At 35.0% G+C, this 22,573-nt stretch overlaps 1 protein-coding gene across 3 annotated transcripts in view; it reads right to left on the bottom strand.

Moving 5' to 3' along the window:
• SNX2 (sorting nexin 2) overlaps positions 1-22,573 on the bottom strand; it is a 53,736-nt gene that overhangs the window by 16,263 nt on the left and 14,900 nt on the right. For all 3 annotated transcript variants that reach the window (XM_064595825.1, XM_045891609.3, XM_064595826.1), the window contains exons 2-7: positions 18,175-18,292; positions 13,252-13,415; positions 11,866-11,932; positions 11,471-11,514; positions 9,984-10,125; positions 4,696-4,774 (exon numbers count right to left, since the gene is read on the bottom strand). In XM_064595825.1, the coding sequence (XP_064451895.1) occupies positions 4,696-4,774; positions 9,984-10,125; positions 11,471-11,514; positions 11,866-11,932; positions 13,252-13,415; positions 18,175-18,292 (614 nt within the window). The remainder of the gene's footprint in view (positions 1-4,695; positions 4,775-9,983; positions 10,126-11,470; positions 11,515-11,865; positions 11,933-13,251; positions 13,416-18,174; positions 18,293-22,573) is intronic.

The following is a 22,573-nucleotide window of genomic DNA, read 5'->3' as shown; positions in this document are numbered from 1 at the left end:
TGTTTATTTTTTCACTTTTTTCATTAAGTTTTTAATTCTAATTCCATTATAGTTTACATACAGTGTTATAATACTTCCAGGTGTATAATATGATGATTCAACAATTCATCATAGTTCAGTGTCCTCTGTAATTCCCATCCCCTATTTCACCCATTCCTCCAACTACCACCCCTCTGCTAACAAGAGTGTAATATTAGCATCAGGTGTACAATTCAGTGATTCAATACTTCCATATTTATCAGGACAAGTGCACTGCTTAATTCCCATCACTTATTTAACCCCATCAGCCCATCTACACCCCCTGTGGTATCCATCAGTTTGTTCTCTATAGTGAAGAGTCTGTTTCTTGGTTTGTCTCTCTCTTTTCCCTCCCCCCTTATTTGTTTTGTTTCTTAAATTCCACATAAAGTGAAATCATATGGTATTTGTCTTTGACTTATTTCGCTTAGCATAACACTCTCTGGCTCCATCCACATCACTACAAATGGCAAGATTTCATTCTTTTTAAAGGCTGAGTAATACTCCATTTTAAACACACACACACACACAGACCCTTTCTTCATCCATTCATCTATCCATGGATACTTGGGCTAATTCCATAATGTGCCTATTGTAAATAATGCTGCAATAAACACAGGGGTGCTTGCATCCCTCTGAATTAGGGTCTGTATTCTTTGGGTAAATACCCAACAGTGCAATTCCTGGATCATAGGGTAGTTCTATTTTTAACTTTTTGAGGAAATTTCATACTGTTTTCCAGAGTGGTTGTACCAGTTTGCATTCCTACCAACAGTGTAAGAGTGTTCCTTTTTCTTCACATTCTTGTCCACACTTGTTTGTGTTTTTGATTTTAGCCATTCTAACAGGTGTGGTGATATCTCACTATAGTTTTAATCTGCAATTCCCTGATGATGAGTGATGCTGTGCATCCTAAGATAGATTTTAAATTAATGAGTATTTGTAAATACTCCCCAATTCAGTAGTAAGGTCAGAGAGGTTATAAATATATAAAGGATGGATACAGAACAAAAAGGAAAATATAGGAAGAACACATGAAAAGAGGCATGGGAAGGAAGAGAAACACTAGAAGGAAGAAAGAAATGGAAGACACAAAGGAAATGATGAAAAGTTAGTATCACACTTAACGAGAGGAAGTCAGCTGTAGTTGTTTTTTACATTTGCTCCAAGGAAAGGTTACTGATAAATTTAGAAGAATCACTGAGGGTTTTAAGCTCCTATTTACTCATTGAAAATAAAACAAAATAAAGCAGGTTATACAAAATTCCGAGGAACAAAGTTAAAAATATTTCTCTTGCTTGAAACTTAAACACATGTGCTAACAATGAGAGAACAGAAAGGCAGAAAGAGCCTGATCTTTGATGACATTCATTTGTTCCTACAGCAAATATTTATTAAGCATTTACTAAATGTCATTTTCTGTTCTGAACACTCAGTGTATCAGTACAAACTGTATTTTAGTAAGAGAAGACTGATGATAAACTATAAATACAATAAACACATAAATTATATACTATGTAACAAGTTGGCAGATGCTGTGGAAAAAGAAAGGATAGAACAGTAGAGCAAATGTGATCAAGTATATAAGGTATGGTTGGTGGCAATTCAAAGAGAACAGGTAAGAATGAAGCCAATCATCAGAAAAGACTTCACTGGAAAGAGGATACTTGAACACACGAACCTGAAAGAGGTAAGAGAATGGGCAATGCAGATACCTGGGAACAAAAGCTTTCTAAGCAATGGGAGAGGCCAGTGAAAAAACTCTAAGGTGGGAAAATGCCTAGGATCTTTGAGGAGCAGCAAAACATCAGTGCGGCCTGGGGCAGAGTGATCAAGGAGCATATGAGATCAAGGAGGTAACAGAGCGAGCAGTGCATGTCATGTGAAGTTCTGTAGGCCATTAGAAGGACTCTGGCTTTTACTGAGTGAAATGGGGAAGGGGGCAATATTGTCTGATTTGTATTTTAAAAGGATGACTCTGATTGCTGTATTAAAAGAGTAGAGGTTCAAGGATGGAAACAAAGAGGCCAATTAGGAGCCTACTGCAGTTAATTCCAACATTTGGACTAGTATTGTACTGGTGAGAAATGGCTGTATTACAGATATCAGAAAGAAGCAACAAGGTTTTCTGATGAACTGGATAATCCTAAGTACTTCCTGATACGAAAGAGTAGACTAATTAACCTATGCTAACTGCTTAGGCCAAGCCAGTTGAATTTCTGGGTGCTTGGAGTGAACACAATCCTGATACATCGTAAGGTAAGTAAAAATGTATTTAAGTTAAATAAGTTGCCCAAGTCACACAGTATATAGTGTGTAGTGGAGCACAGGCTTCAACAAAAAAGGGATGCTAAATCCCTTTCACGCGACCCTAGACTTCTGTTTATATCTGCAGAACTGTATCCTCACCTCATCTCACGTATTGAGTATAAACTCAATATGGGCTGAAGGTAAAATGTGAAGCACTCTCAAGTCTTAGGGACACTCTTCCTACAAGTAGTTTCTACTTCCTTTAGTGAGTGTGCCCAGGAGAGTAGCTTTCTTAACCATTCCCTTTCTCTGCCTGTATTTTAATACTAGATGTTCATCCTTTCACTCAAGACAGTCATCTAGATTTTCTGAGTGGAACCAACAGATAAATACGTAAATTGTTATCATAGTATATACAAAGAAAAATACTTCCCTGTCCCACCAGATTCAACTAGGTTAGGTATCCCACAGATAAGCCTGTTCTCTAATTTTTAAATTTTAAGAAAACTGCCTTTAGAAAAAGCATTCCAATTCCTCTGCTTCTAGACCTTTACACCTATATTTTCTTTAGTCATAATTTTTAAGGCAAAATGAATTTCTCCCTATTACACTGTTTCCTTTTTTTTTTAACTTGCAAAGTCCACTAAGGTAGCATTTAAGAAGTAACATTTATCACTGAAGAAACTATTTTCAAATATCTAGCAGGTCAAATCTCAGTATTTCTTTACAACTCTCCTCAATGTTTCATACTGCATGATGTTATGGTAAGTACTATGCAATGCAGTCAAGTTGTAAGAAAGGTGAATGTAGAATCAAATTATATGTCCTAGGTACAATAAATCTTCATTAAGTTCCTTATCAAGCATGCCATCTGAAATATTTCAAATTTACTCATAGAAAAATAGGACTTGAAAGGTTTCTCAAAGGGTCATGGTTACACTTTCAAGAAGAACTAAGCAAAATCAAAACCAAACATTATCTACCCTTTACTCCTAAAAACATTCAGTCTATGACTTCTTTCATAACATAAACAATTCTAATGCCTAACCTAAACTTCTCTTGATGCAATTTAAATCCTTTTCCTGAGTAACTGCAATTCTCACAGACAATAATCTCATCCTCCTTAAGTCCTCCTTAATATTAAACTGCATATTCTTTAGCTTTCTTACTGTAAATTGTTCAAACCTTCTTTTCTGTGGTATTTTCTTAAAATGTAAACAAATTATAACTAAAACCCAGAAATAAGGTGTCTTAAAAAATAGGTTAAAAAATAGTGTGTATCCTGGAGATAAATATACTATTCCTTAAAATCTGTCCGACCTACCACAACCACTGATTTTAAGTCAAAAGAGAGAATAAAGAACAAATAAGCAAATTCAATTAAGATAAACAAAATTCAATTAAAATAACAAACCAAAAAAACCTATGAAGTTAGAAAATTTATATGTCTAGGTAATTACCAACTTATGTTCTATAAGTTGGGCTTTAAGATAGTTTCAAATTTGTTTTCTCAATTTTCAGCATAGCAAGTAAGGAATAAATGCTAAGATTCTAGGATTGGGATCCTCCTATTCATTCCTCTTTTTACTATGTGACATTGAACACAAGTCTTCAAAACTACAGGAAATGTGTCAAGTACTCTAAAAAAAGGTAGAGCAAATACATCAGACTTTAAGTATACAGTCAACTCAATAAATGACTAATACTACTATGCACTCAAGTCAAAATCAATTATACAAAATTAAAGAGGAAAGCGCAAACCTAATTTTTCATTGTATTTAATAATGTTCCTAACCAAGTAATAATTCAAAGGAAAAATTACTTTAAATGAACTATAATTAGCCAAATTATGCAACAGAACCTGAATACAGGTAGAACTTCTTAAGAACCTAAATATTACTAAATACTAAAAATTCAAAAGTTTATCTACCTTTTCATATCTTTTTAGAAGCTTGGCAGTTTTTTACTTCTCATGTGGACTACAGCTATGATACATTAATTCTTTTCTTTTCTTAAAAAAGATTTTAAATAATCTCTACACCCAACATGGGGCTCGAACTGACAACCCCAAGATCAAGAGTCGCGTGCTCTACCGAGCCAGCCAGGCGCCCCAAGATACATTAATTCTATCTCCAACTAACTCATGCCTTTATATTCCTGCTTATGTCACAGGATACAAAAATAGGTGTTATTTTGTTAGATATACTATTGCTAAATATCAATCCACTGTGAGGATTAATAAAAGCAGAACACAGTATTGTATTGTTAAAAGAATTTTCTTAAAAGTATAAAGCACTCTTAGTAAACAGTCATGAAATGGTAGTGTGAAAAAAATTAACTAAAATACAGTGTGCCATATAATGGAATTAGACTCCTATTACTGAAGTAAAAACATGAGAGTAATAATGCACAGCTGTCCACAATTACCTTTCAAGAGCTGCTCTCCGTTTTTCTACAAATTCAGTGGATGATGAGTCTTCTTTACCGACTTTGACTTTGGTCATGCCTTTGAAAAAAAATAGAATGAGACTCATGATAACTTTGTATTATTGTAAACATCTCTTATAGTCATTTCTGCATAATTTAAAATACACTTTAAATTTGAACTTGACAAAAAAAAAACTCCTCAATTTATCACTAGTATCATACTTCTGAGGAATTAAAACTCATGCTATATTAACATCTCAACTTGGTAAGTACAACACAAAACCAGATAAAGCAGAGGTGAGCTGTGTCTGCAGTCTCCTCACCCGTTTGGGTTCCTCAACTGTTTGATATACTACACTCTTGGTAAATTAAAATGTGTTTGCATTTCAATATGCATAAAGAGATTCACATTAGCAAATTTAAGCTCAATTAATATTTTCTTTTGTTTTTTTAAGATTTTACTTGACAGAGAGCACAGGCAGGGCAAGCAGCAGGCAGAGGGAGAAGCAGGCTTCCCGCCGAGCAGGGAGCCCGATGCGGGGCTCGATCCCAGGACCTGAGATCATGAACTGAGCTAAAGGCAGACACTTAACCAATTGAGCCACTCAGGTGTCCCTCAATTAATATTTTCATTTCTTATAAGCAATAATTGAGGTTCTTTAGTTTGGGGACTAGAAAAGTAGGTGTAATCCATGAATTTGCTAAATATTTTCCCCACCGTAGAGTCTGAGAACATGTTGTTTATCATAGCTGGTTTTGTAATAGTTGAAACAACAAGCGCTTTCATAATTTAAAAAATAAAAGTCATGCTAATCATTTCTGTAATTGCAATTTCAATTTTAACACTACTGTATCAGACTGCACATTCTTTTTCCCTTGTTCTTTTTCCTTTCAACATCAATTCTGTAGAAATCAAGTACTGACATAGGCTACAACATGGATGAACCTTAAAAACATGCTAAGGGGCGCCTGGGTGGCTCAGTCGTTAAGCGTCTGCCTTCGGCTCAGGTCATGGTCCCAGGGTCCTGGGATCGAGCCCCGCATCGGGCTCCCTGCTCGGCGGGAAGCCTGCTTCTCCCTCTCCCACTCCCCCTGCTTGTGTTCCCTCTCTCGCTGTGTCTCTCTCTGTCAAATAAATAAATAAAATCTTAAAAAAACAAAACAAAACAAAACATGCTAAGTGAGGCGTGCCTGGGTGGCTCAGCTGGTTGAGCGTCTGCCTTCGGCTGAGGTCATGATCTCAGAGTCCCACATCCGGCTGTCTGCTCAGTGGGAAGTCTTCTTCCTTTCCCTCTGCCCCTCCCTGTGCTCGTGCTCTCTCAAATAAATAAAATCTTAAAAAAAAAAAAATGCTAAGTGAAAGAAGTTTGTCACAAAGGCCCATTCATTGTCTAATTCCCTTTGTATGAAATGTCCAGAAGAGACACATCTACAGAGCGAGAAAGTAAATGAGTGATTGCATGGGGTTAGGGGCTTGGGGAAATTAGAGGAGGATGGCTACACAGTAATAAAAATATTCTAAAACTGTGGTGGTGTGTACACAACTCTGAATATACTAAAAGCCTTATATACTACATTGAATTACATACACTTTATAATTTTTTTAAGTAAGCTCTACACCCAGCATGGGGCTTGAACTCACAACCCTGAGATCAAGAGTTGCATGCTCTACCAACTAAGCCAACCAGATGCCCCGAATTATATACACTTAATAAATTATATGGCATGTGGATTATATCTCAACAAAGGCATTAAAAATAGGATTATGTAAAGCCATGTAATTCTTTTTCAGGCTGGTACATCTGGTAAATAAACATATCACCCAATGTTTTGTTTAACACAGTTCTTCTGAAATACAACTTTGAAAAAGAAAACCTAAACACCTAAAATTATCTACCCTGAATGGACCAATTGAAGTGGGATGTTAATTATTAAACATATTTGTTTCCCTGAAAATATCTTATCACTATGCAGTTCTTTGCATTTTTCCCTTTAAGGATCTTGTGCTCATGCTACTTCCTACAAGTAACCAATACAGGCCAAAGCAGCAAATAAAAAACACTCTAATCCGTTAACTGTTAAAACTTTTCAACTTTGTTGTTGTTCTTTATCTAAAAGCTTAGTGAAATGGTGTTTTTAAGATAACTAATCTTATAAAGGGGTAGCAATTTTGGGCTAATGAAAAGGCTCCTCTTCCTTCAGGGGTAGTTACAACTTTTCAGCAACCAAGTCAAGTTACCATTCCTTTTCCGCTATCCCTCTTTAAGTGTTCGTCACTTGAAAACCACTGCCTACATAATCAAAAAGGCCTCCCGTATTTCAACAGTTTCTTAAGACAACCTATTCATTTTTATTTAAAAAAAAAAATGATGGCCAGGATGAAAAAATGACTGCTTCTCTATTTGGTTGGCTGCCAGGAAGTTCACAGATCAATTTTTTAATCCATCTTTAGTAACTGTTCAGACTTTATGCATACATTTTGAAGAAACTGTTTAACCTGACTTCATCTTACTATTTGACTGTTTATTTTTCTTGCTAATTTCTTTATTTTGATCTTTTAAAAAAAACTGCATTATATGTAGTTGTCTCAAGTCCTTTTTAGAATAAAGTGGTATATAAATAAATAATTTTAAAACAACTCAATCCACCTTAAATCACATTAGACAAGTCTACAATAACATAGCATTAGATTATTTTTAAAATTGGAAAGTTTTTTATTTTGGATAAAAAATAAAAGCAAACCATAACCATAATTTAAAAATACCAAAATTAGAGGCAGACTAAAATAGTGACTAAAAATATAAGTTCTAGAGTAAGATGGCCTGTATTCAAAGCTCAGCTCTGCCTCTTAGTAGCTGAATGGCACGGGACACGTCACATAACCCTGATGAACTTTAGCTTCCTTAGACCTATTAAATAAGGACAACAGTAAGTTAACTTCATAAAGTTGCTATGAGGATTAAAGGAGAGAAAGCACATTATTTAGTACAGCGCCATAGTAGAGTAAGCTCTCAATAAATGTTAATTAGTCCTATAATTTAACTGATAGCCTTACAATGTAAGAGGCTATCTTAGCCATGTATATGGATAATTCAAACAAAACTGTGTGACTGGCCCCTAATAACCCTTTGAAGGCTGTCAGACTCAGTTTCAGAAAAGGATGCTCTTAGGATTTAGTTTCTCACTTCTACTTTAAATTTACACATGCTATTTGTTATACTGTAATAATGTGTGGAAGGTTGACTAAGGCAAAATATTAGCCTGAAACATAATAAACATGGGCATTAAAATTTACTTTTTTCAATTTTCTTTTGGAGGGGGGCGCTCACTGTTTAAGGACTAGATTAGCATGTTAGCCACCAAAATGAGAAAAATAATTTTTTCCCTCTCATATATAAAAATAGTTGCACAACTGAAGTCAAAGGAAGAAAGATAATAATAAATAATTTGTGATACATAAAACTTAAGTTCCCTACACAGAAGGATGCCAAAAGATACCACTGCAAAAGTTCAGAGGTAAAAGAAGTAAGATTAACTAGGTTGGCAGTTCTCAAAGTATGGTCAGAATACCGGAAAGATTTCTGAGACCCTTTTTTGTATGGGTGTGGGGAAGCGTGCACCAAAGGCTATTTTCATAGTATTAAACTACTGTCTTTTTTACTCTCACTCTTTCATGAGAGCTCAGTGGAGTTTTACAAAGGTTGTAAGGTGTGTTATATCACAACAATGTAGAAACATACATGAGGACGTAACTATTTTCTACTAAGCTGGAAATCAGAGATTTGGGGAACTGTAAAAACACAAAATAAAGCAAGCCACTCTTACCACTAAACTTATTTTTGTCTTACAAATACTGAGTTTATTACTATTTCACATTTTTTTAAAGTTTTTTAAAAATTTCATGAATATAAGGAAACTACCACCAATGTGGGGCTTGAGCTCACAACCGAGATCAAGAGTCACATGCTCCACCAACTGAGCCAGCCAGGTGCCCCTAAAAAGTTTTTTATAATTAAAAAAAAATCACAGAGAATATAACAAATGCATTTAAATATATCAGGTTTCAAAATCATTAAAGATACCAATAAGTGCCTTACAAACAAAATGTTTAAAAAAACTCCACAATTTAAAGATCACTCATTTTTTTATTTTCTGAATAATCTTACAAAGTATGGTAAATAAAAACTCATAACTGAAAACACTGGGAAAAACTACAAAATTTTAAGAGATGACAGTTAATGGGACAACAAATGGGAGAGCTTACTGTACTTCAACAACAAAGAGAATGCTCTTTTGTAATTTTCTGCATATTCTTTTTTAAAAATTGAAAAGATTTATTTATTTTTAGAGAGAAAGAGCGCGTGCACACATGCACCCAGAAGCTGGGGGAGGGGTAGGAGAGGGAGAGAGAATCTCAAGCAGACTTCCCAATAAGAACGCAGCCTGACTAGGGGCTCCATTTCATGACCTTGAGATCATGACCTGAGTTGAAATCAAGAATCGGAGCTCAACTGACTGAGCCTCTCAGGTGTCCACCCCTCACTTTTAAAGTAAGCTCTACACCCAGTGTGGGTCTTAAACTCACGACCCTGAGATCAAGAATTGCATGCTCTGCCAACTGACCCAACGAGATGTTCCCTTCTGCATATTCTTAACTAAGCCTTTATTACTTGTACAAGTAGAATTTTTTTTTGAGATTTTATTTTTAAGCAATCTTTATACCCAATGTGGGGCTCCAACTTACAACCCCAAGATCAAGAGTTACATGCTCAAACTGACTGAACCAGCCAGGCACCCACAGGTAGAAATGTTTTTTAAACATTAAACTGAACCACGAAATACACTAACATGATAGGTCTTAGAAGATCCAGATTGGATGGAATCTCCTTTTTGGACAATGAATAGCTGAAAGCCAAATACCTCCATCCCTTAGAAAAATGTTAATATGCTACTAATATTAAGTATCTTTTGAGTGTTACTCAGTAATATGACCCTAAAATGTTAGGGTTTTCAACTGCTTTCAACTTGGCAAATTCTAACCCAATATTTAACATCATTAGATTATATATCAATGATCCTATATAAATCAAAATCCTAAGATGTTAGAAAATAAGACTATTAGCTTATACATTCCTTAGTTGATGAATGATTATCATAAATGGAACATTTATTCAATTCAGTATCGCTAGACATTGAGTTATCACGATAATGAATGATCACAATATCCTAATCTGATAGTTACAACTGAACCAGTAACAGTCACAGTTTATTTAGTTTTTCATACTTACCTACTATACTCTTTTCTGGAGCTGGTGGTACAATATAACCAACATGTAAATACTTGCTTGCTAACTTGCTATGCAAACCGAGAAAGTCACTGAATCTTCTTTTCACTGAAAATTCACTCTTACTGAACATGGACAGAGAAGTCTACAAGTGAAGAAGAGGTATTTCAAATTCTGATACTAAGCAGTTTTTTAGAAGTTAGTATCACATATAACCGTGAACATACACACACACACACACACACTCTGGTTTACTTTGCAAAAGAATGCACAGTAGGTAACTAATGTGTTGATAAATTTCTAACCGAAAAAAAAACCTACATTACCCATTTTTTTTTTCTTACAGAAACTTAAAAAGAAAAAATGTTTGCTTGATTCTATCCTTGACTCATCTCATCAACTCTAATTACATTTATGTTAATGACTCTTAAATCTTTCCCTCTGGCCCAGATCTCTGAGCTTCAGTCCAAGATATCAAAATGCCCAAGGGATACTTGCACTTAAATCTTGCTGCCACCTCAAATTCACCACATCTCTTGCTGGAACATAACCTCCAAGTGGGAAGGGCACCTGTTTGTATTGTTTACTACTAAACCTTCATGCTTGGAATAGAGCTGGACCCCATGGTAAGTGTTTAATAAATATTTCTTCAATGAATTAATAAATCTCACACCCATCCAAACTGTGCCGCTTTTTCTCTGCGATCCCTCTGACAACCATGGAGATCCTCTAGTCAGTGACTCAGGCATCTCTCCTTCACTCCTTACATCCAAGCCCTAATGATTCTACCTCCGCCTACACAACTCAAGAAGCCATTATTCTAGCTTCAGAATCAATTCCTTAGTATAAAATATTACTTCTCACAGCTAAGACTGCTGTAGATCTCTCTCTTGTTTTAAGATCTAAGGCCTACAATCCTTTAGGAACTGCAAAGGAATTCACTGGAAATCCTGACCTCTACTTTTTGCTCCCAACTTAGTAGTCGGCGAGATCTTTCTAAAACAAAAATCCAATTGTGCCACATGCTTGCTGGAATCTCTTCAAATACTCTCCATTATACTAAGGATAAAGCCCAAATTCCTTAATGTGGCTGTTTATAATATAGGTAGGCTACCACCAAACAGTTTTCAGTAGGCACTGCTTCCTGCAGATCCTAGAAAGCACAATGTTTTCTTGACACCTCACTTTTGTAAAAGCAAACCCCTTTGCCTGGAACGAGCATTCTCCTTTCTCCGTGTCCTGTTCCCCATCACTTTCCCCTACCTTTGTCTATATTAAGTCCCTTCCTGCATACCGTCATATAATACTTTACCTCTACTTTAGAGATTATTACACTTAACAAACTGCTCGTTAACTCACTGTAACTACTTATTTGAAATCTCAATGGATGGTAACCTTTGTAAAGACAGGAAATCCTTATACCTTAATCGCTGTTGTAAGCTCATACTACATATAGGGCTCACTATTTTTTTAAAGGAGCAAAGACTCACCTTTGTTGTTACTCTATAAGCCATGTAAGCATTCATGCCATCACCTATAAGAAAAGTCAAGCAATACTATTAAAAACAATAAGCTTAACCACCCACACAAAAAGGTATCTAATGTGAAGTAATATGCTGACCGACTTGTGATTATCGATTCATAACGTGTACATATATTAAATCATCACAATGCACATCTTAAATATATAAAATTATTTGTTAATTATAAACTCAATAAAGCTGAAAAAAAAAACAAAATGAGAAACGAAAAAGCCCCACAAGCTTAAAAATAAAAGTATCATTTTAATACTTAACACTGCATTTAATAAAGAAAAACAACATATTAACAACCAAGGTACTTATCAAAAAGAAGCAAATTTAAAGTATAGTAAATATTGACCCACCAACTTTCTCTGGATCTGATACACCAATTTCTATATCAAAAACATCTCCATTTGCTTCTTCTTCAATCTAGAAAAGGTAATTTTTTTGATGTTAAAGATTCCACTTTATATTATTGTTATAACACTAATAACTTCAATTTTTACCAACTATCTTTCATTAGGGTCGCTGTCATAACAATTTAAAAAGCCACTCAGCACTCTGTTTCTGAAAAACAATAAAGCTTTCACATTTCCTTGACAATATTTAAACAAAAACAAAACACACATATACAGATATACAAAAGGATCATCTGGAGAAGTTACAAAAAGTCTTGTTTTCTCACAACTCCTCAGATTTAGTCTTCTATAGGAATACTGAAGAATTTTTTTGTTGCTGTTCTCTAAACTGAGTCTTCAGATTCAGATCATTAAACTAACACCTTAATTATTTTTAATATTAGCACTTTTCAAAGTTGTTATCTCTACTCTTTAATGATCAGGAGGTAGCTATTACTTTTGCCGGTAGAACCCTACATATCTGTAGAAATAACTACACTTAGAATCTTTAGCATCATGATTTCTCTAATAACCCAGTAAACACATGCTCTTCTTGACGCCAATGAAAGCATTATAAAGTTCACTGAAAAAAGCAGTAAGGAGGAAAAACGATAACCTCGTGAGACTGAAGAGAAGCACTTTTTAATGCCATTATAAATAAGCAATCCTAGGGGCAGCTCTGTAGGGAAGTCTTATTATTCTCAAGAAGAGAGCATGGAAATTGTTAAATACTGAAACTCTTCTGGAATAATATTAATAGCCTAAGGCTATCTAAAAGAAAATGAGTTTTTCTAACCATAATCTTTTTGTACATAATCTTTTTCTTGTACAGATTTTTAAGTAACTAAACCTTATTTGAACTGTAACATAAACTATATAAATCCTAAGTATACAGCTCAGTAACTTTCACAAACACCATTATTCACAGAAAGGCCCTCTTGTGCTTCCTCTCCACGCACAACCCATCCTGTACCTTGCCAACATAACCACTAACATTTACTGCATGATTCAACAAATAAAATTAATGTCACTTTATTAAAAGTTTTTAAGGCACTTTCATACATTTTCTCATTTGACTAACACAGAAACTCTGAGAGTCATAAATAAGCATCATGAGATCACAAATGATAAAATCCTTAAGAAGGAAAGTAATGTGCCCAAGTCACTGGGTTAAAATGTGATAAAGATAAAATTAGAAGCCAAATCAGCTGACTTCCTTAGTCCAATACCCTTTCCCCAAAGTGTCTAAAGGCTTTGATTAGAGATGACTAATAGGAGAGTGATGCTGGGTGGGGGAACAAAAAGCTTACTAATTACATATTAATTTAGAATACAAACATTTTCCCATACCTCATCCCTGGATCTATCGAAGATCACAGGAGCAGACATACTCTTTGATTCAATTCTGGGAGCAATGAGTGTAGTAGGGGTCACAGGTGTGACTGCAGGAGAAGGTTCTGAAGACAGGATAGGTTCCCTTTCTGGACTATCCAGAGAAACTTCTTCTGTGGCTTCTAGATACAAATTAAACAAGTTAGTTTAGGACACTGATAACAAACCCCAATAGTCTATTTGCAGTTACTGAGTTATGAAAAATATTTTTAGACTACCCACAAAAAATATCACAATAAAGTTATTTAAAAATACTTGTTATAAATAGTTTCATGAATTCTTCCTTAGTTGTTCATCAATACTTTAAAACCAACAGTGACTGTTGATTTTAGGAAGAATTACAGTAAGTCAGCTTAATTATCTATACTAGTGGTAGGGATAAAGCTAGTAGGAGAGCAATGATGTGGATAATTCCACATTCATTTGTGCTGGGTTTGTAATGTATCTTATGCTTGGGGTAACTTACCTTTCAAAATTGTTTATTCAGGCTAACATGATTATTTTATACATACAAACACAAATTTTATGGCAATAGGCTGCCCAGAACAATCCCAGCTGGGATTAAAAATCTGTTATGGAAAATCCACAAAGCTAGCCATCTAAAGCAATTAACTGCTAAAGATTACTGAATATTAGTTGAAGACATGAATATGACACAAAGCAAACAGCTGTTTAAGTTTTAATTTTAAATGCTCATCCACTTGAAAGATCTAAAATTAAACATATTCAAAACCAAATCAAATCAATAAACTGTCTACAAGCTATGTAACATTGTGCTAGATGCAATGGAGAAACACAAAGAAATGTAAAATATCATACCTGCCCTCAGGGAGTTTATAATCTAGTTGGGAAAATAAGACACAAGTATGTGGAATGTTAAATAATAATAAAAGACAAATAATAGCCAAGAGAACAATAAAAAGAATGTTACAAGATATTTAATTGCTATATGAACTACAGAACAAACACTACAATTTGAGATGGGAGGCAATACTTTAGGCTGGGGAAATCAGCAATAGTTAATGAAACTGATCTGAGAGGATCTGAATGGGTAGACAAAAAATGGGGAAGAATTCTAGGAAAATGAAACAACAGCACAAATAAAAAGCAAAACCAGAAAAATGAAAATTACATTCAGTGGCCATGAAGAAAACCACAGTTCTGTGGGATTTATAGAACTGATAACAAGAAAAGAAAGGCAGGGCTGTAAGGGAAACAGAATCAGACCAGTGGTTTCTAACCTGAGGTTCTTAGATTCCCAGAGGTTTGGGAAGGTAGTAACGGCAGTCAGTGATCCATTTTAATACCTCAAAAAGTATAGCAGTAACAACATATTTACCTGAAATAAGGTAAATAGTGTTAACATTTACATTTAAATGTAAACAGGTCAACCTTTTATCAATCTACTCTTATTGGTTTTCTCATGTTAATGTAAGATCCTTACTTGACATAGCTCTCTATATTTTTATAGTAAACCAGAAATCTTTCCAAGTGTGGTAACCAGAAGGAAAATAGATGATAGATAAAATAGACAATTAGACAATAAATGACCCTAATGTAAAAAACTAAAAGCCTTCAGGCAGTTAAGACGGCTAGTATTTATTCATTTTTTAAAGAAATGAAACCAATGAGCAACGTAAGAAAGTAAGAAAGCAGTGTATCAAAGCTAGGAGGTGTGAGATCTATTATCTACAAACAAGCAAAACAACAAGCAGCAAACAAAAATAAATCTAAAATTCTCTAAAAGAGGTACTGCTATTGGCAACAGACCCAGAGTCAAAGGGAAAGGCATATTAACTTTGCTGATGTATCAGGACAGATAAAGTAACTTTAAGTTTTCAATCACATTTTACTTCACTGATAACAGATTTTGCATTCTTTGCAAGGACTCTGATAGGCTGTTTCAGAAATAGTAAGAAACCTCAAAATAAGAAAAGCTAAATATGAACTAAGTAGCTAACCTGGAGGAGGAAAATGAAAATGGATATTTAGATTTAGCATACTAATATAGAGTCTGCGGCTTAAAGTCTTCTCATAACTTTTAGCTAAGTAAACTAACATACTACAAATTCACAAATCTTAATTTAAACCAGACCTGAAGGTTCCAGGAGATGCCCCACAGGTTTTAAGTATAAAGATGAACTTTTCCTGGGAAGAGATACTTTGAGGACAAGTATAAACTGATGATGTCAATGCCAGGGAAGAAATATTTCACTCATAACATAGATAACAAAGAATTTTTTTAAACAAAGGAATACTCATTAAACTTAGAATTTGTTATCATTTGCTGAAATATGTAAGTGAAGTAAGCTAAGGACTCTGGCAGAAACAAGACTTAAAAGACCAGGACCATTTCAACACTGGCAATTTGCTCACCCTCACTTACTCCTCTATGATCCTTTCTTGATGTTCAGTAAAGCTTAGTGTGAAGGATGTAACAAATAGTGGAGGGGCTGTGTAGTCAAGCCTATTTGGTGAAGGCTCTCCAAGTAAACGAGTAACAGTAACATGTCACACTCAAATTTTCTGGTACCATGCCTAACAAAAAAGTACCTGAAATGCTATCCAAAAGGTACCAATACTATCTAATCTTTTCATGGTTTTAAAATCAAAATGGCTAGATCCTTAGAGCAATATTGATATTCTCTCCTCTAATATAGGGGAAATAAATTAAGTACATGTTATTATTACCTGACAGTAGTCTTCACCATCCTGATAACATATGCTACTCTTTATTATGATTTCTAAGAATCATACTCCTCCATGGAGGAATGACATACATGCTTAAAGGCATTAAACTAAGAGGCAAGGATAGTATTAATCCATTCACATAAAAATGACCAGATTAGGTCTTAGAACACCTAATGATGTCATTTTGAAATACACCTGAGTTTATTTATTTATTTTTTTAAAAGATTTTGTTTATTGGACAGAAATATAGTGAGAGAGGGAACACAAGCAGGGGGAGTGGGAGAGGGAGAAGCAGGCTTCCCGCAGAGCAGGGAGCCTGATGCGGGGCTCGATCCCAGGACCCTGGGATCATGACCTGAGCCGAAGGCAGACGCTTAACGACTGAGCCACCCAGGCGCCCCTACACCTGAGTTTAAGATAAAAGATTAAACATAAGAGGAGCCTGGGTAGCTCAGGTTAAGCATCTGACTCTTGTTTTCAGCTCAGGTCATGATCTTATCATTGTAAGATCGAGGCCCTCCCCACCCCCAAAGTTTCTATGTTTGTAGATAGCAAAGGAAACAGAAACAGATGACTATGTTTATTTTTCAGTCCTCGTGTCTTTTTATTTTATTATTTTTTTAAGATTTTATTTATTTGTGAGAAAGAGGAAGAGTGTGAATGGGAGGAAGGGTAGAAAGAGAGAGGGAGAAAATCTTTAAGCAGACTCCTCGCTCAGTGTGGAGCCCGATGAGGGGCTCAATCTCATGATGCTGAGATCATGACCTGAGTCAAAACCAAGAGTTGGATGCTTAACCAATTGAGTCACCCAGGAGGCCCCCCCCCCCTTTTAAAACAAATACTAACACTGGCGACCATAACTGAAAGACAGTATTTAGTATAGATTGCCAGGTAGAGTAAAACATGGAAAAGATTTTTCTAATCAAGTCAAGTGGGCAAGTATCTTTGTACAGTCCTCACTTGGCAAACCGATCAGTTGTGCATACTGTTAAGAAAAAACAACAAAACCGTCACATAGCTCTGTTTGCTTCAGCATACTCCTTATGTATGAATTCTGAGATTTCAAGGTGAAAGGGTCTTTTATGAAATGGATAATCTGGAACTTCTATGTATAACTCTATACTATTAGAGGAGTACACACAATTTTAGATTAGTACCCACTAAGGAGAGAAAGCACTCATGTCATCTTTTAGTTTAACACATAAATGCCATAAAAAAACTTTTAAGGGCTGCCTGGGAAGAAGTCCATAAAAGAAAACAAAAACGAATATTACAACTTTGGTTATACTGTAAGTTGTTAGGTAGCTACTAACTAAAAAATAAATGGGAAATATGAATGGTACTTGGTATGGTATTTTAATTTTTATGACATGATGAAATACACAAATTCATCTGTAGCAAAAACTTTTCATATAACTAATCAAGCATAACTCACATGGACTTTTGTCACAGAGAATCGTATCTTCAAACATACTTATACAAAAAATACAGAATGGTTCAAATATGCAACTACTATAAAAGCTGATAACACATTATTGAATTTTAACCCAGTGAAGACCAGTTCAGGTAAATTAAGTTGTTAAAGATTTACTACTTTAATTTTTTGAGTAATTCATTCCAAAAAAGATTTGCCTTTCAATATCCAAACATTAACTTTTACCCAAGTAAGTTTTAATGTTAAAGTAGATGCGACTGGTTTGAAGAGAATGCAATTTTTTTTTAAAGGTAGGACTACACCAAATCCTGCCCAGGAAAATTAATTCCTCAACCATCAATTTACTCACCCAAAAGTGAATCAAAATACAACAGGTGGTAAATACTGAAGTATTTTATTAAAACAAAGAGATTTTAACTGACTTTAAAATCCAGACAAAGATTACAATCACTGGTATTTCTCAAAGTATGAATGCTACAACCATTAGTTTTTTAAGTGTAAGTACTGATCAAAACATCAAATTATGTGATTTATTTTCAAATGCTTAAAACCAGAAAGGACTACATATTTACTTCTCTCAGTGGTCTATATTTTTCACAAAGTGATCTAATTGGAAATTTCCTATCCTTCCAAGTTGGTAAGAAGAGCTACCACTATACCTTACACAAAATTTCAGTTTTTCGGGTATTTAGAGAATATCTTGTAACAGGAAATAGTAGACTATTACTAAAAAAATTAAAGATATCCATAATTACCTGCAAAAAGATCTTCTCTGTCATCATCTAGCACCACCTCTGCAGGTTTTGGACCATTTGAGTTTGGACTCACATCTTCTGTAGGAAGACTAGCTGGTTCTGGAGATGATGGACTTGACTGTTAAAAAAACAACAGATGATGGATTAGCAGGTTTAACTGTTATAATTACATCTCTCTACATTATAGAAATAGAACATTCTCTTGATAAAAAGGGAAGAAAGAACAAGAACAGCTATTCATAGTACCTCCTCTAAGGGTAAGAATAAACCCAAACCACATTTTTATTCATTTTCCTTCTTAACAAAAAGTCACTTAAGAGTAAAAAAATCTTTTCTAGTCAACCCTTTAGAGATACTAATTTGTCATGTTGAGTTATAATTAACAAAAATGTAATGTTTTACAGCCATATATAACTGATTATTTTACAATAGTAAAAAAATCAGATCTTGAAAACATGTTGCATGTATAGTAAGTTCAAAGTACTCCTTTACTGTTAACAGAAAAGTTTAACAGTAGCTGAATTAAGTCTACAATTATAAAATTTTCATGGTTAAAACTAAAAATATGCCCTTTTCCCAAACACTTATGTTTCAACTGAATTTAGGGACTGTTTCTGTACTTCTTAACCCTAAAGTATAATGAGTAACATAAGAGAATCCAGCTTTATTATATAGTTTTCTTTTAGCTTTATTATAGTTTTCTTATAATAGTTAAAAACCAATATTTAAAAAAAATCACATAAAAATGACAGTGTGTATGTCAAAAGTGTACAGCTAGATATTTTCGCAAACCAAACATGCCTGTGTAACCAGCACCCAGATCCAGAAAGAGTATTATCATCAACCCCAGAAGCTCTACTCCCATTCTTATCCTCTCCCTACCGAAGCTTCTATCAGCATGCATTAGTGTTCCCTGTTTTTGTTCTTCATAAAAGTGGAATCATACAGAACATATTCTTTTGTTTTTGTTCTTGATGTTATGTATTCAAGATACTTCCACAATGTTGTGTGTAGTAATAGATCACACATTCTTGTTGCTGCAAAATACTCCACTGTGTAAATACACCTCAATTGATCCATTCTATTATTGATGGACGTTTGAGTTTTGTACTACTATCAATAACACTTGTATAAACTTCCTAGTATATGTACCTTAATAAAGGTGAACAAATTTGTGTTTGGTATGTATGAGTAGAATAACTAGATGACAGGTAGGTGAACATTCTGCTCTAACATTGTGAACATTTTACTAAAGTGGTTGCATATTTTACACTCCCACCAGCAACATATGAAAATATCAATTGCTCCACGTCCTTGTCAACATTTTGATAACATTCCATCTTTTCCATTTTAGCTATCATGGTGGTATAAAATATATCTTGTGGTTTGAATTTGCATTTCCCTGATGAACAGTGATGTTCAGCAATTTTTCATGTTAAATGGCCAAATGGTTAAATATCTTCTCTTTTAAAAAAGGTTTTACTCATTTATTTAGAGAGAGTACACACACACATATGGATAGAGGGGGAGAGGGAGAGAGAGGATCTCAAGCAGACTCCACTGAGCACAGAGCCCGATGCTCAATCCCACAGACCTGAGATCATGCCCTGAGCTAAAACTAAAAGTCAGACATTTCACCAAGTGAGCCACCCAGGCACCCCTTGAATATCCTCTTTTTTGAAAAGTGTCTTCAAGTATTTTGCCCATTTTGCTATAGTTCTTAGTGACTTGTACGAATTCTTTATGTATTCTGGATACAAGTCCTTTGCCAAAGATGTATTTTCTCCCAATCAGTGGCTTGTGTACCCACTTTCTTTTTTTTTTTTATTAAAATTTTTATTTTTAAGTAATCTCTATACCCAATGTGGGGCTTGAAACTACAACCCTGAGATCTAGAGTCAAATGCTCCACTGACTGAAGCAGCCAGACAACCCTTCCCACTGTCTTAATAGTGGACTTAGATGAATGGAAATTCTCCATTTTACTAAAGACAAATTATCAGTTTTTCTTTTTATGATTAGAAAACTTTTTGTAGGACAGTCTTTTGAAGTCACTCCTAATTCTTAAGATTTTCTCATTAGCTTTTTAAGTAAACTATCCTCTATGGCATAATGATATTTCTTCACAGCTTTCAAAAAGTTTTAATTCTTTTTAGAGAGAGAATGCGAGTGGGAAAGAGAATCTGAAGCAGACTTCATGCTGAGCACAGAGCCCGATGTGGAGCTTGATCCCACAATCGTGAGATTACAACCTGAGCTGAAACCAAGTCCAATGCTCAACTGACTGAGCCACCCAGGTGCCCCCAGTTTCAATTCTTTATAGAATTTATTTATTTTTTTAAAGATTTTATTTATTTATTATTTGAGAGAGAGAGATTGAGAGAATGAGTAGGAGGAAGGGCAGAGAGAGAAGCAGACTCCCTGCCGGGCAGGGAGCCTGATGTTGGGCTCAATCCCAGGACCCTGGGATCATGACCTGAGCCGAAGGCAGAAGAAGCTTAACCACCTGAGTCACCTAGGCGCCCACTCTTTATAGAATTTAAAGGAGAGGTTTTTGGGTTTTTTTGGTTTTTTTTTCTCTCAGGAGTTCATTCTTACAGTCCCAAACTCACAAAAGCGGGACTCCACTTACCATAGCAATTTCACTTGAAGGAATTTAAAAACAACTAAGGTTATACATTTTTCTTCTGGAAGATGTTCTGATAACCTCAACCTCACCTCTAGCTGAGTCTGGTTAGGTGAATGGCCTATATGCTCCTATAGAATATCTACTTCTCCTATCATAATTTCTCTTACCACACTATAATTATTAACTGTTTATTGATTACAAACTCTATAATTTGTTTACTAATTTTTTACTCAGTTCCTGGCTACAAATGCTCAGTGACTGTTAACTGAATTCCAAGAAAATAATTATGAATATGCCTAAGAATTGGCCCCAAGTTCGTCAATGAGATTATCTATAACACTGAAAAATTTGAAATAGCATAAAGCACATTTACATAAAAATGTAGCAGAGTAGTTTCAACAACCAGGCATGATAAAAACTCTCAGCAAACAAAAATAGAGGGGAACTTTTTCAAGTTGAGAAAGAATAGTTACAAAAACCTACATCAACTTTTTTTTTCTTTAATAAGCTCCACAGGACACCTGGGTGGCTCAGTCGGTTAACTGTCTGTCTTCGGCTCAGGTCATGATCTCAGGCTCCTGGGATAGAGCCCTGAATCAGGCTTCCTATTCGGCGGGGAGCCTGCTTCTCCCTCTGCCTGCCACTTCCCCCTGCTTGTACAGGCATGCGTGCGCACGTTCTCTCTCTCTCTGACAAATAGAGAAACAAATAAATCTTAAAAAAAAAAAAAAAAAGTAAGCTCCACACCCAATGTGGGGCCTGAACTCACAACCCTGAGATCAAGAGTCACATGCTCTATCCACTGAGCCAGCCAGATTCCCCCTACATCAAAGTTAATGGTGAGAAACTAGAAGCTTTCCCACTAGTATCAGGAACAAAACAAGGATGTCAACTGTCACCACTGCTTTTCCACATTGTACTGGAATTTTTAGTTAATGAAATAAGACAAGAAAAGGAAATTAAAGGTATACAGATTGGGAAGGAAAAAATAAAACTGTCTTTGTTCAGAGATGACATCAGTGTCTAAGAAAATCCAAACAAAAAAACCTCTCAAAACTAATAAGCACTTACAGCAACATTGCAGCATACAAGGTTAGGAAACAGAAGTTAATCACTTTCCTACATAGCATCAATGAAAACAGAATTTCAAGTTAAAAACAGTAACATTTATATTAACACCCCCAAAAATGAAATGAAATGAAATTTCTTAGGTATAATCTAAGAAAATATGTGCAAGATCTATATGAGGAAAACTCCAAAATTCTGATGAATGAAATCAAAGAGCTAAATAAATGGAGAGATATTGCATGTTCATGAATAGGAAGACTAAATCTTTTAAGATGTCCCTTCTTCCCAACTTGATATAGAATATTTGATGCAATCCCAATCAAAACTCCAGGAAGTTATTTTGGGGATATCAATAAAATGATCCTAAAGTTTATTCAGAGAGGCAAAAGACCCAGAATAGCCAAAAGAACACTGAAGGAAAAGAACAAAATTGGAGGACTGAAGCTACTTGACTTCAAGAACACTTGACTTCAAGTGTATAGTAATCAACATAATGTGGTAATAGATGAATGGGAACAGAAAAGCCCTCAAACAGACCCACCTAAATAGTCAACAGATCTTTGACAAATGAACAAAGAATAATAGAGAAAAAATAGTCTCTTCAGCAAACAGTGTTGGCCTAACTAGACATTCACCTGCAAAAATATGAATCTGCACAGAGACATTACACCCTTCACAAAAATCAACTCAAAAGGGATTACAT

Source organism: Mirounga angustirostris, unplaced genomic scaffold (assembly GCF_029215605.1).
Source record: "Mirounga angustirostris isolate CCGP_5_RB_7025 unplaced genomic scaffold, mMirAng1.0.hap1 SCAF_7, whole genome shotgun sequence".
Taxonomy (NCBI): Eukaryota; Metazoa; Chordata; class Mammalia; order Carnivora; family Phocidae; genus Mirounga; species Mirounga angustirostris.
The sequence above is the reverse complement of the archived record's forward strand: the minus strand, read 5'-3'. Positions and strand labels throughout refer to the sequence as shown.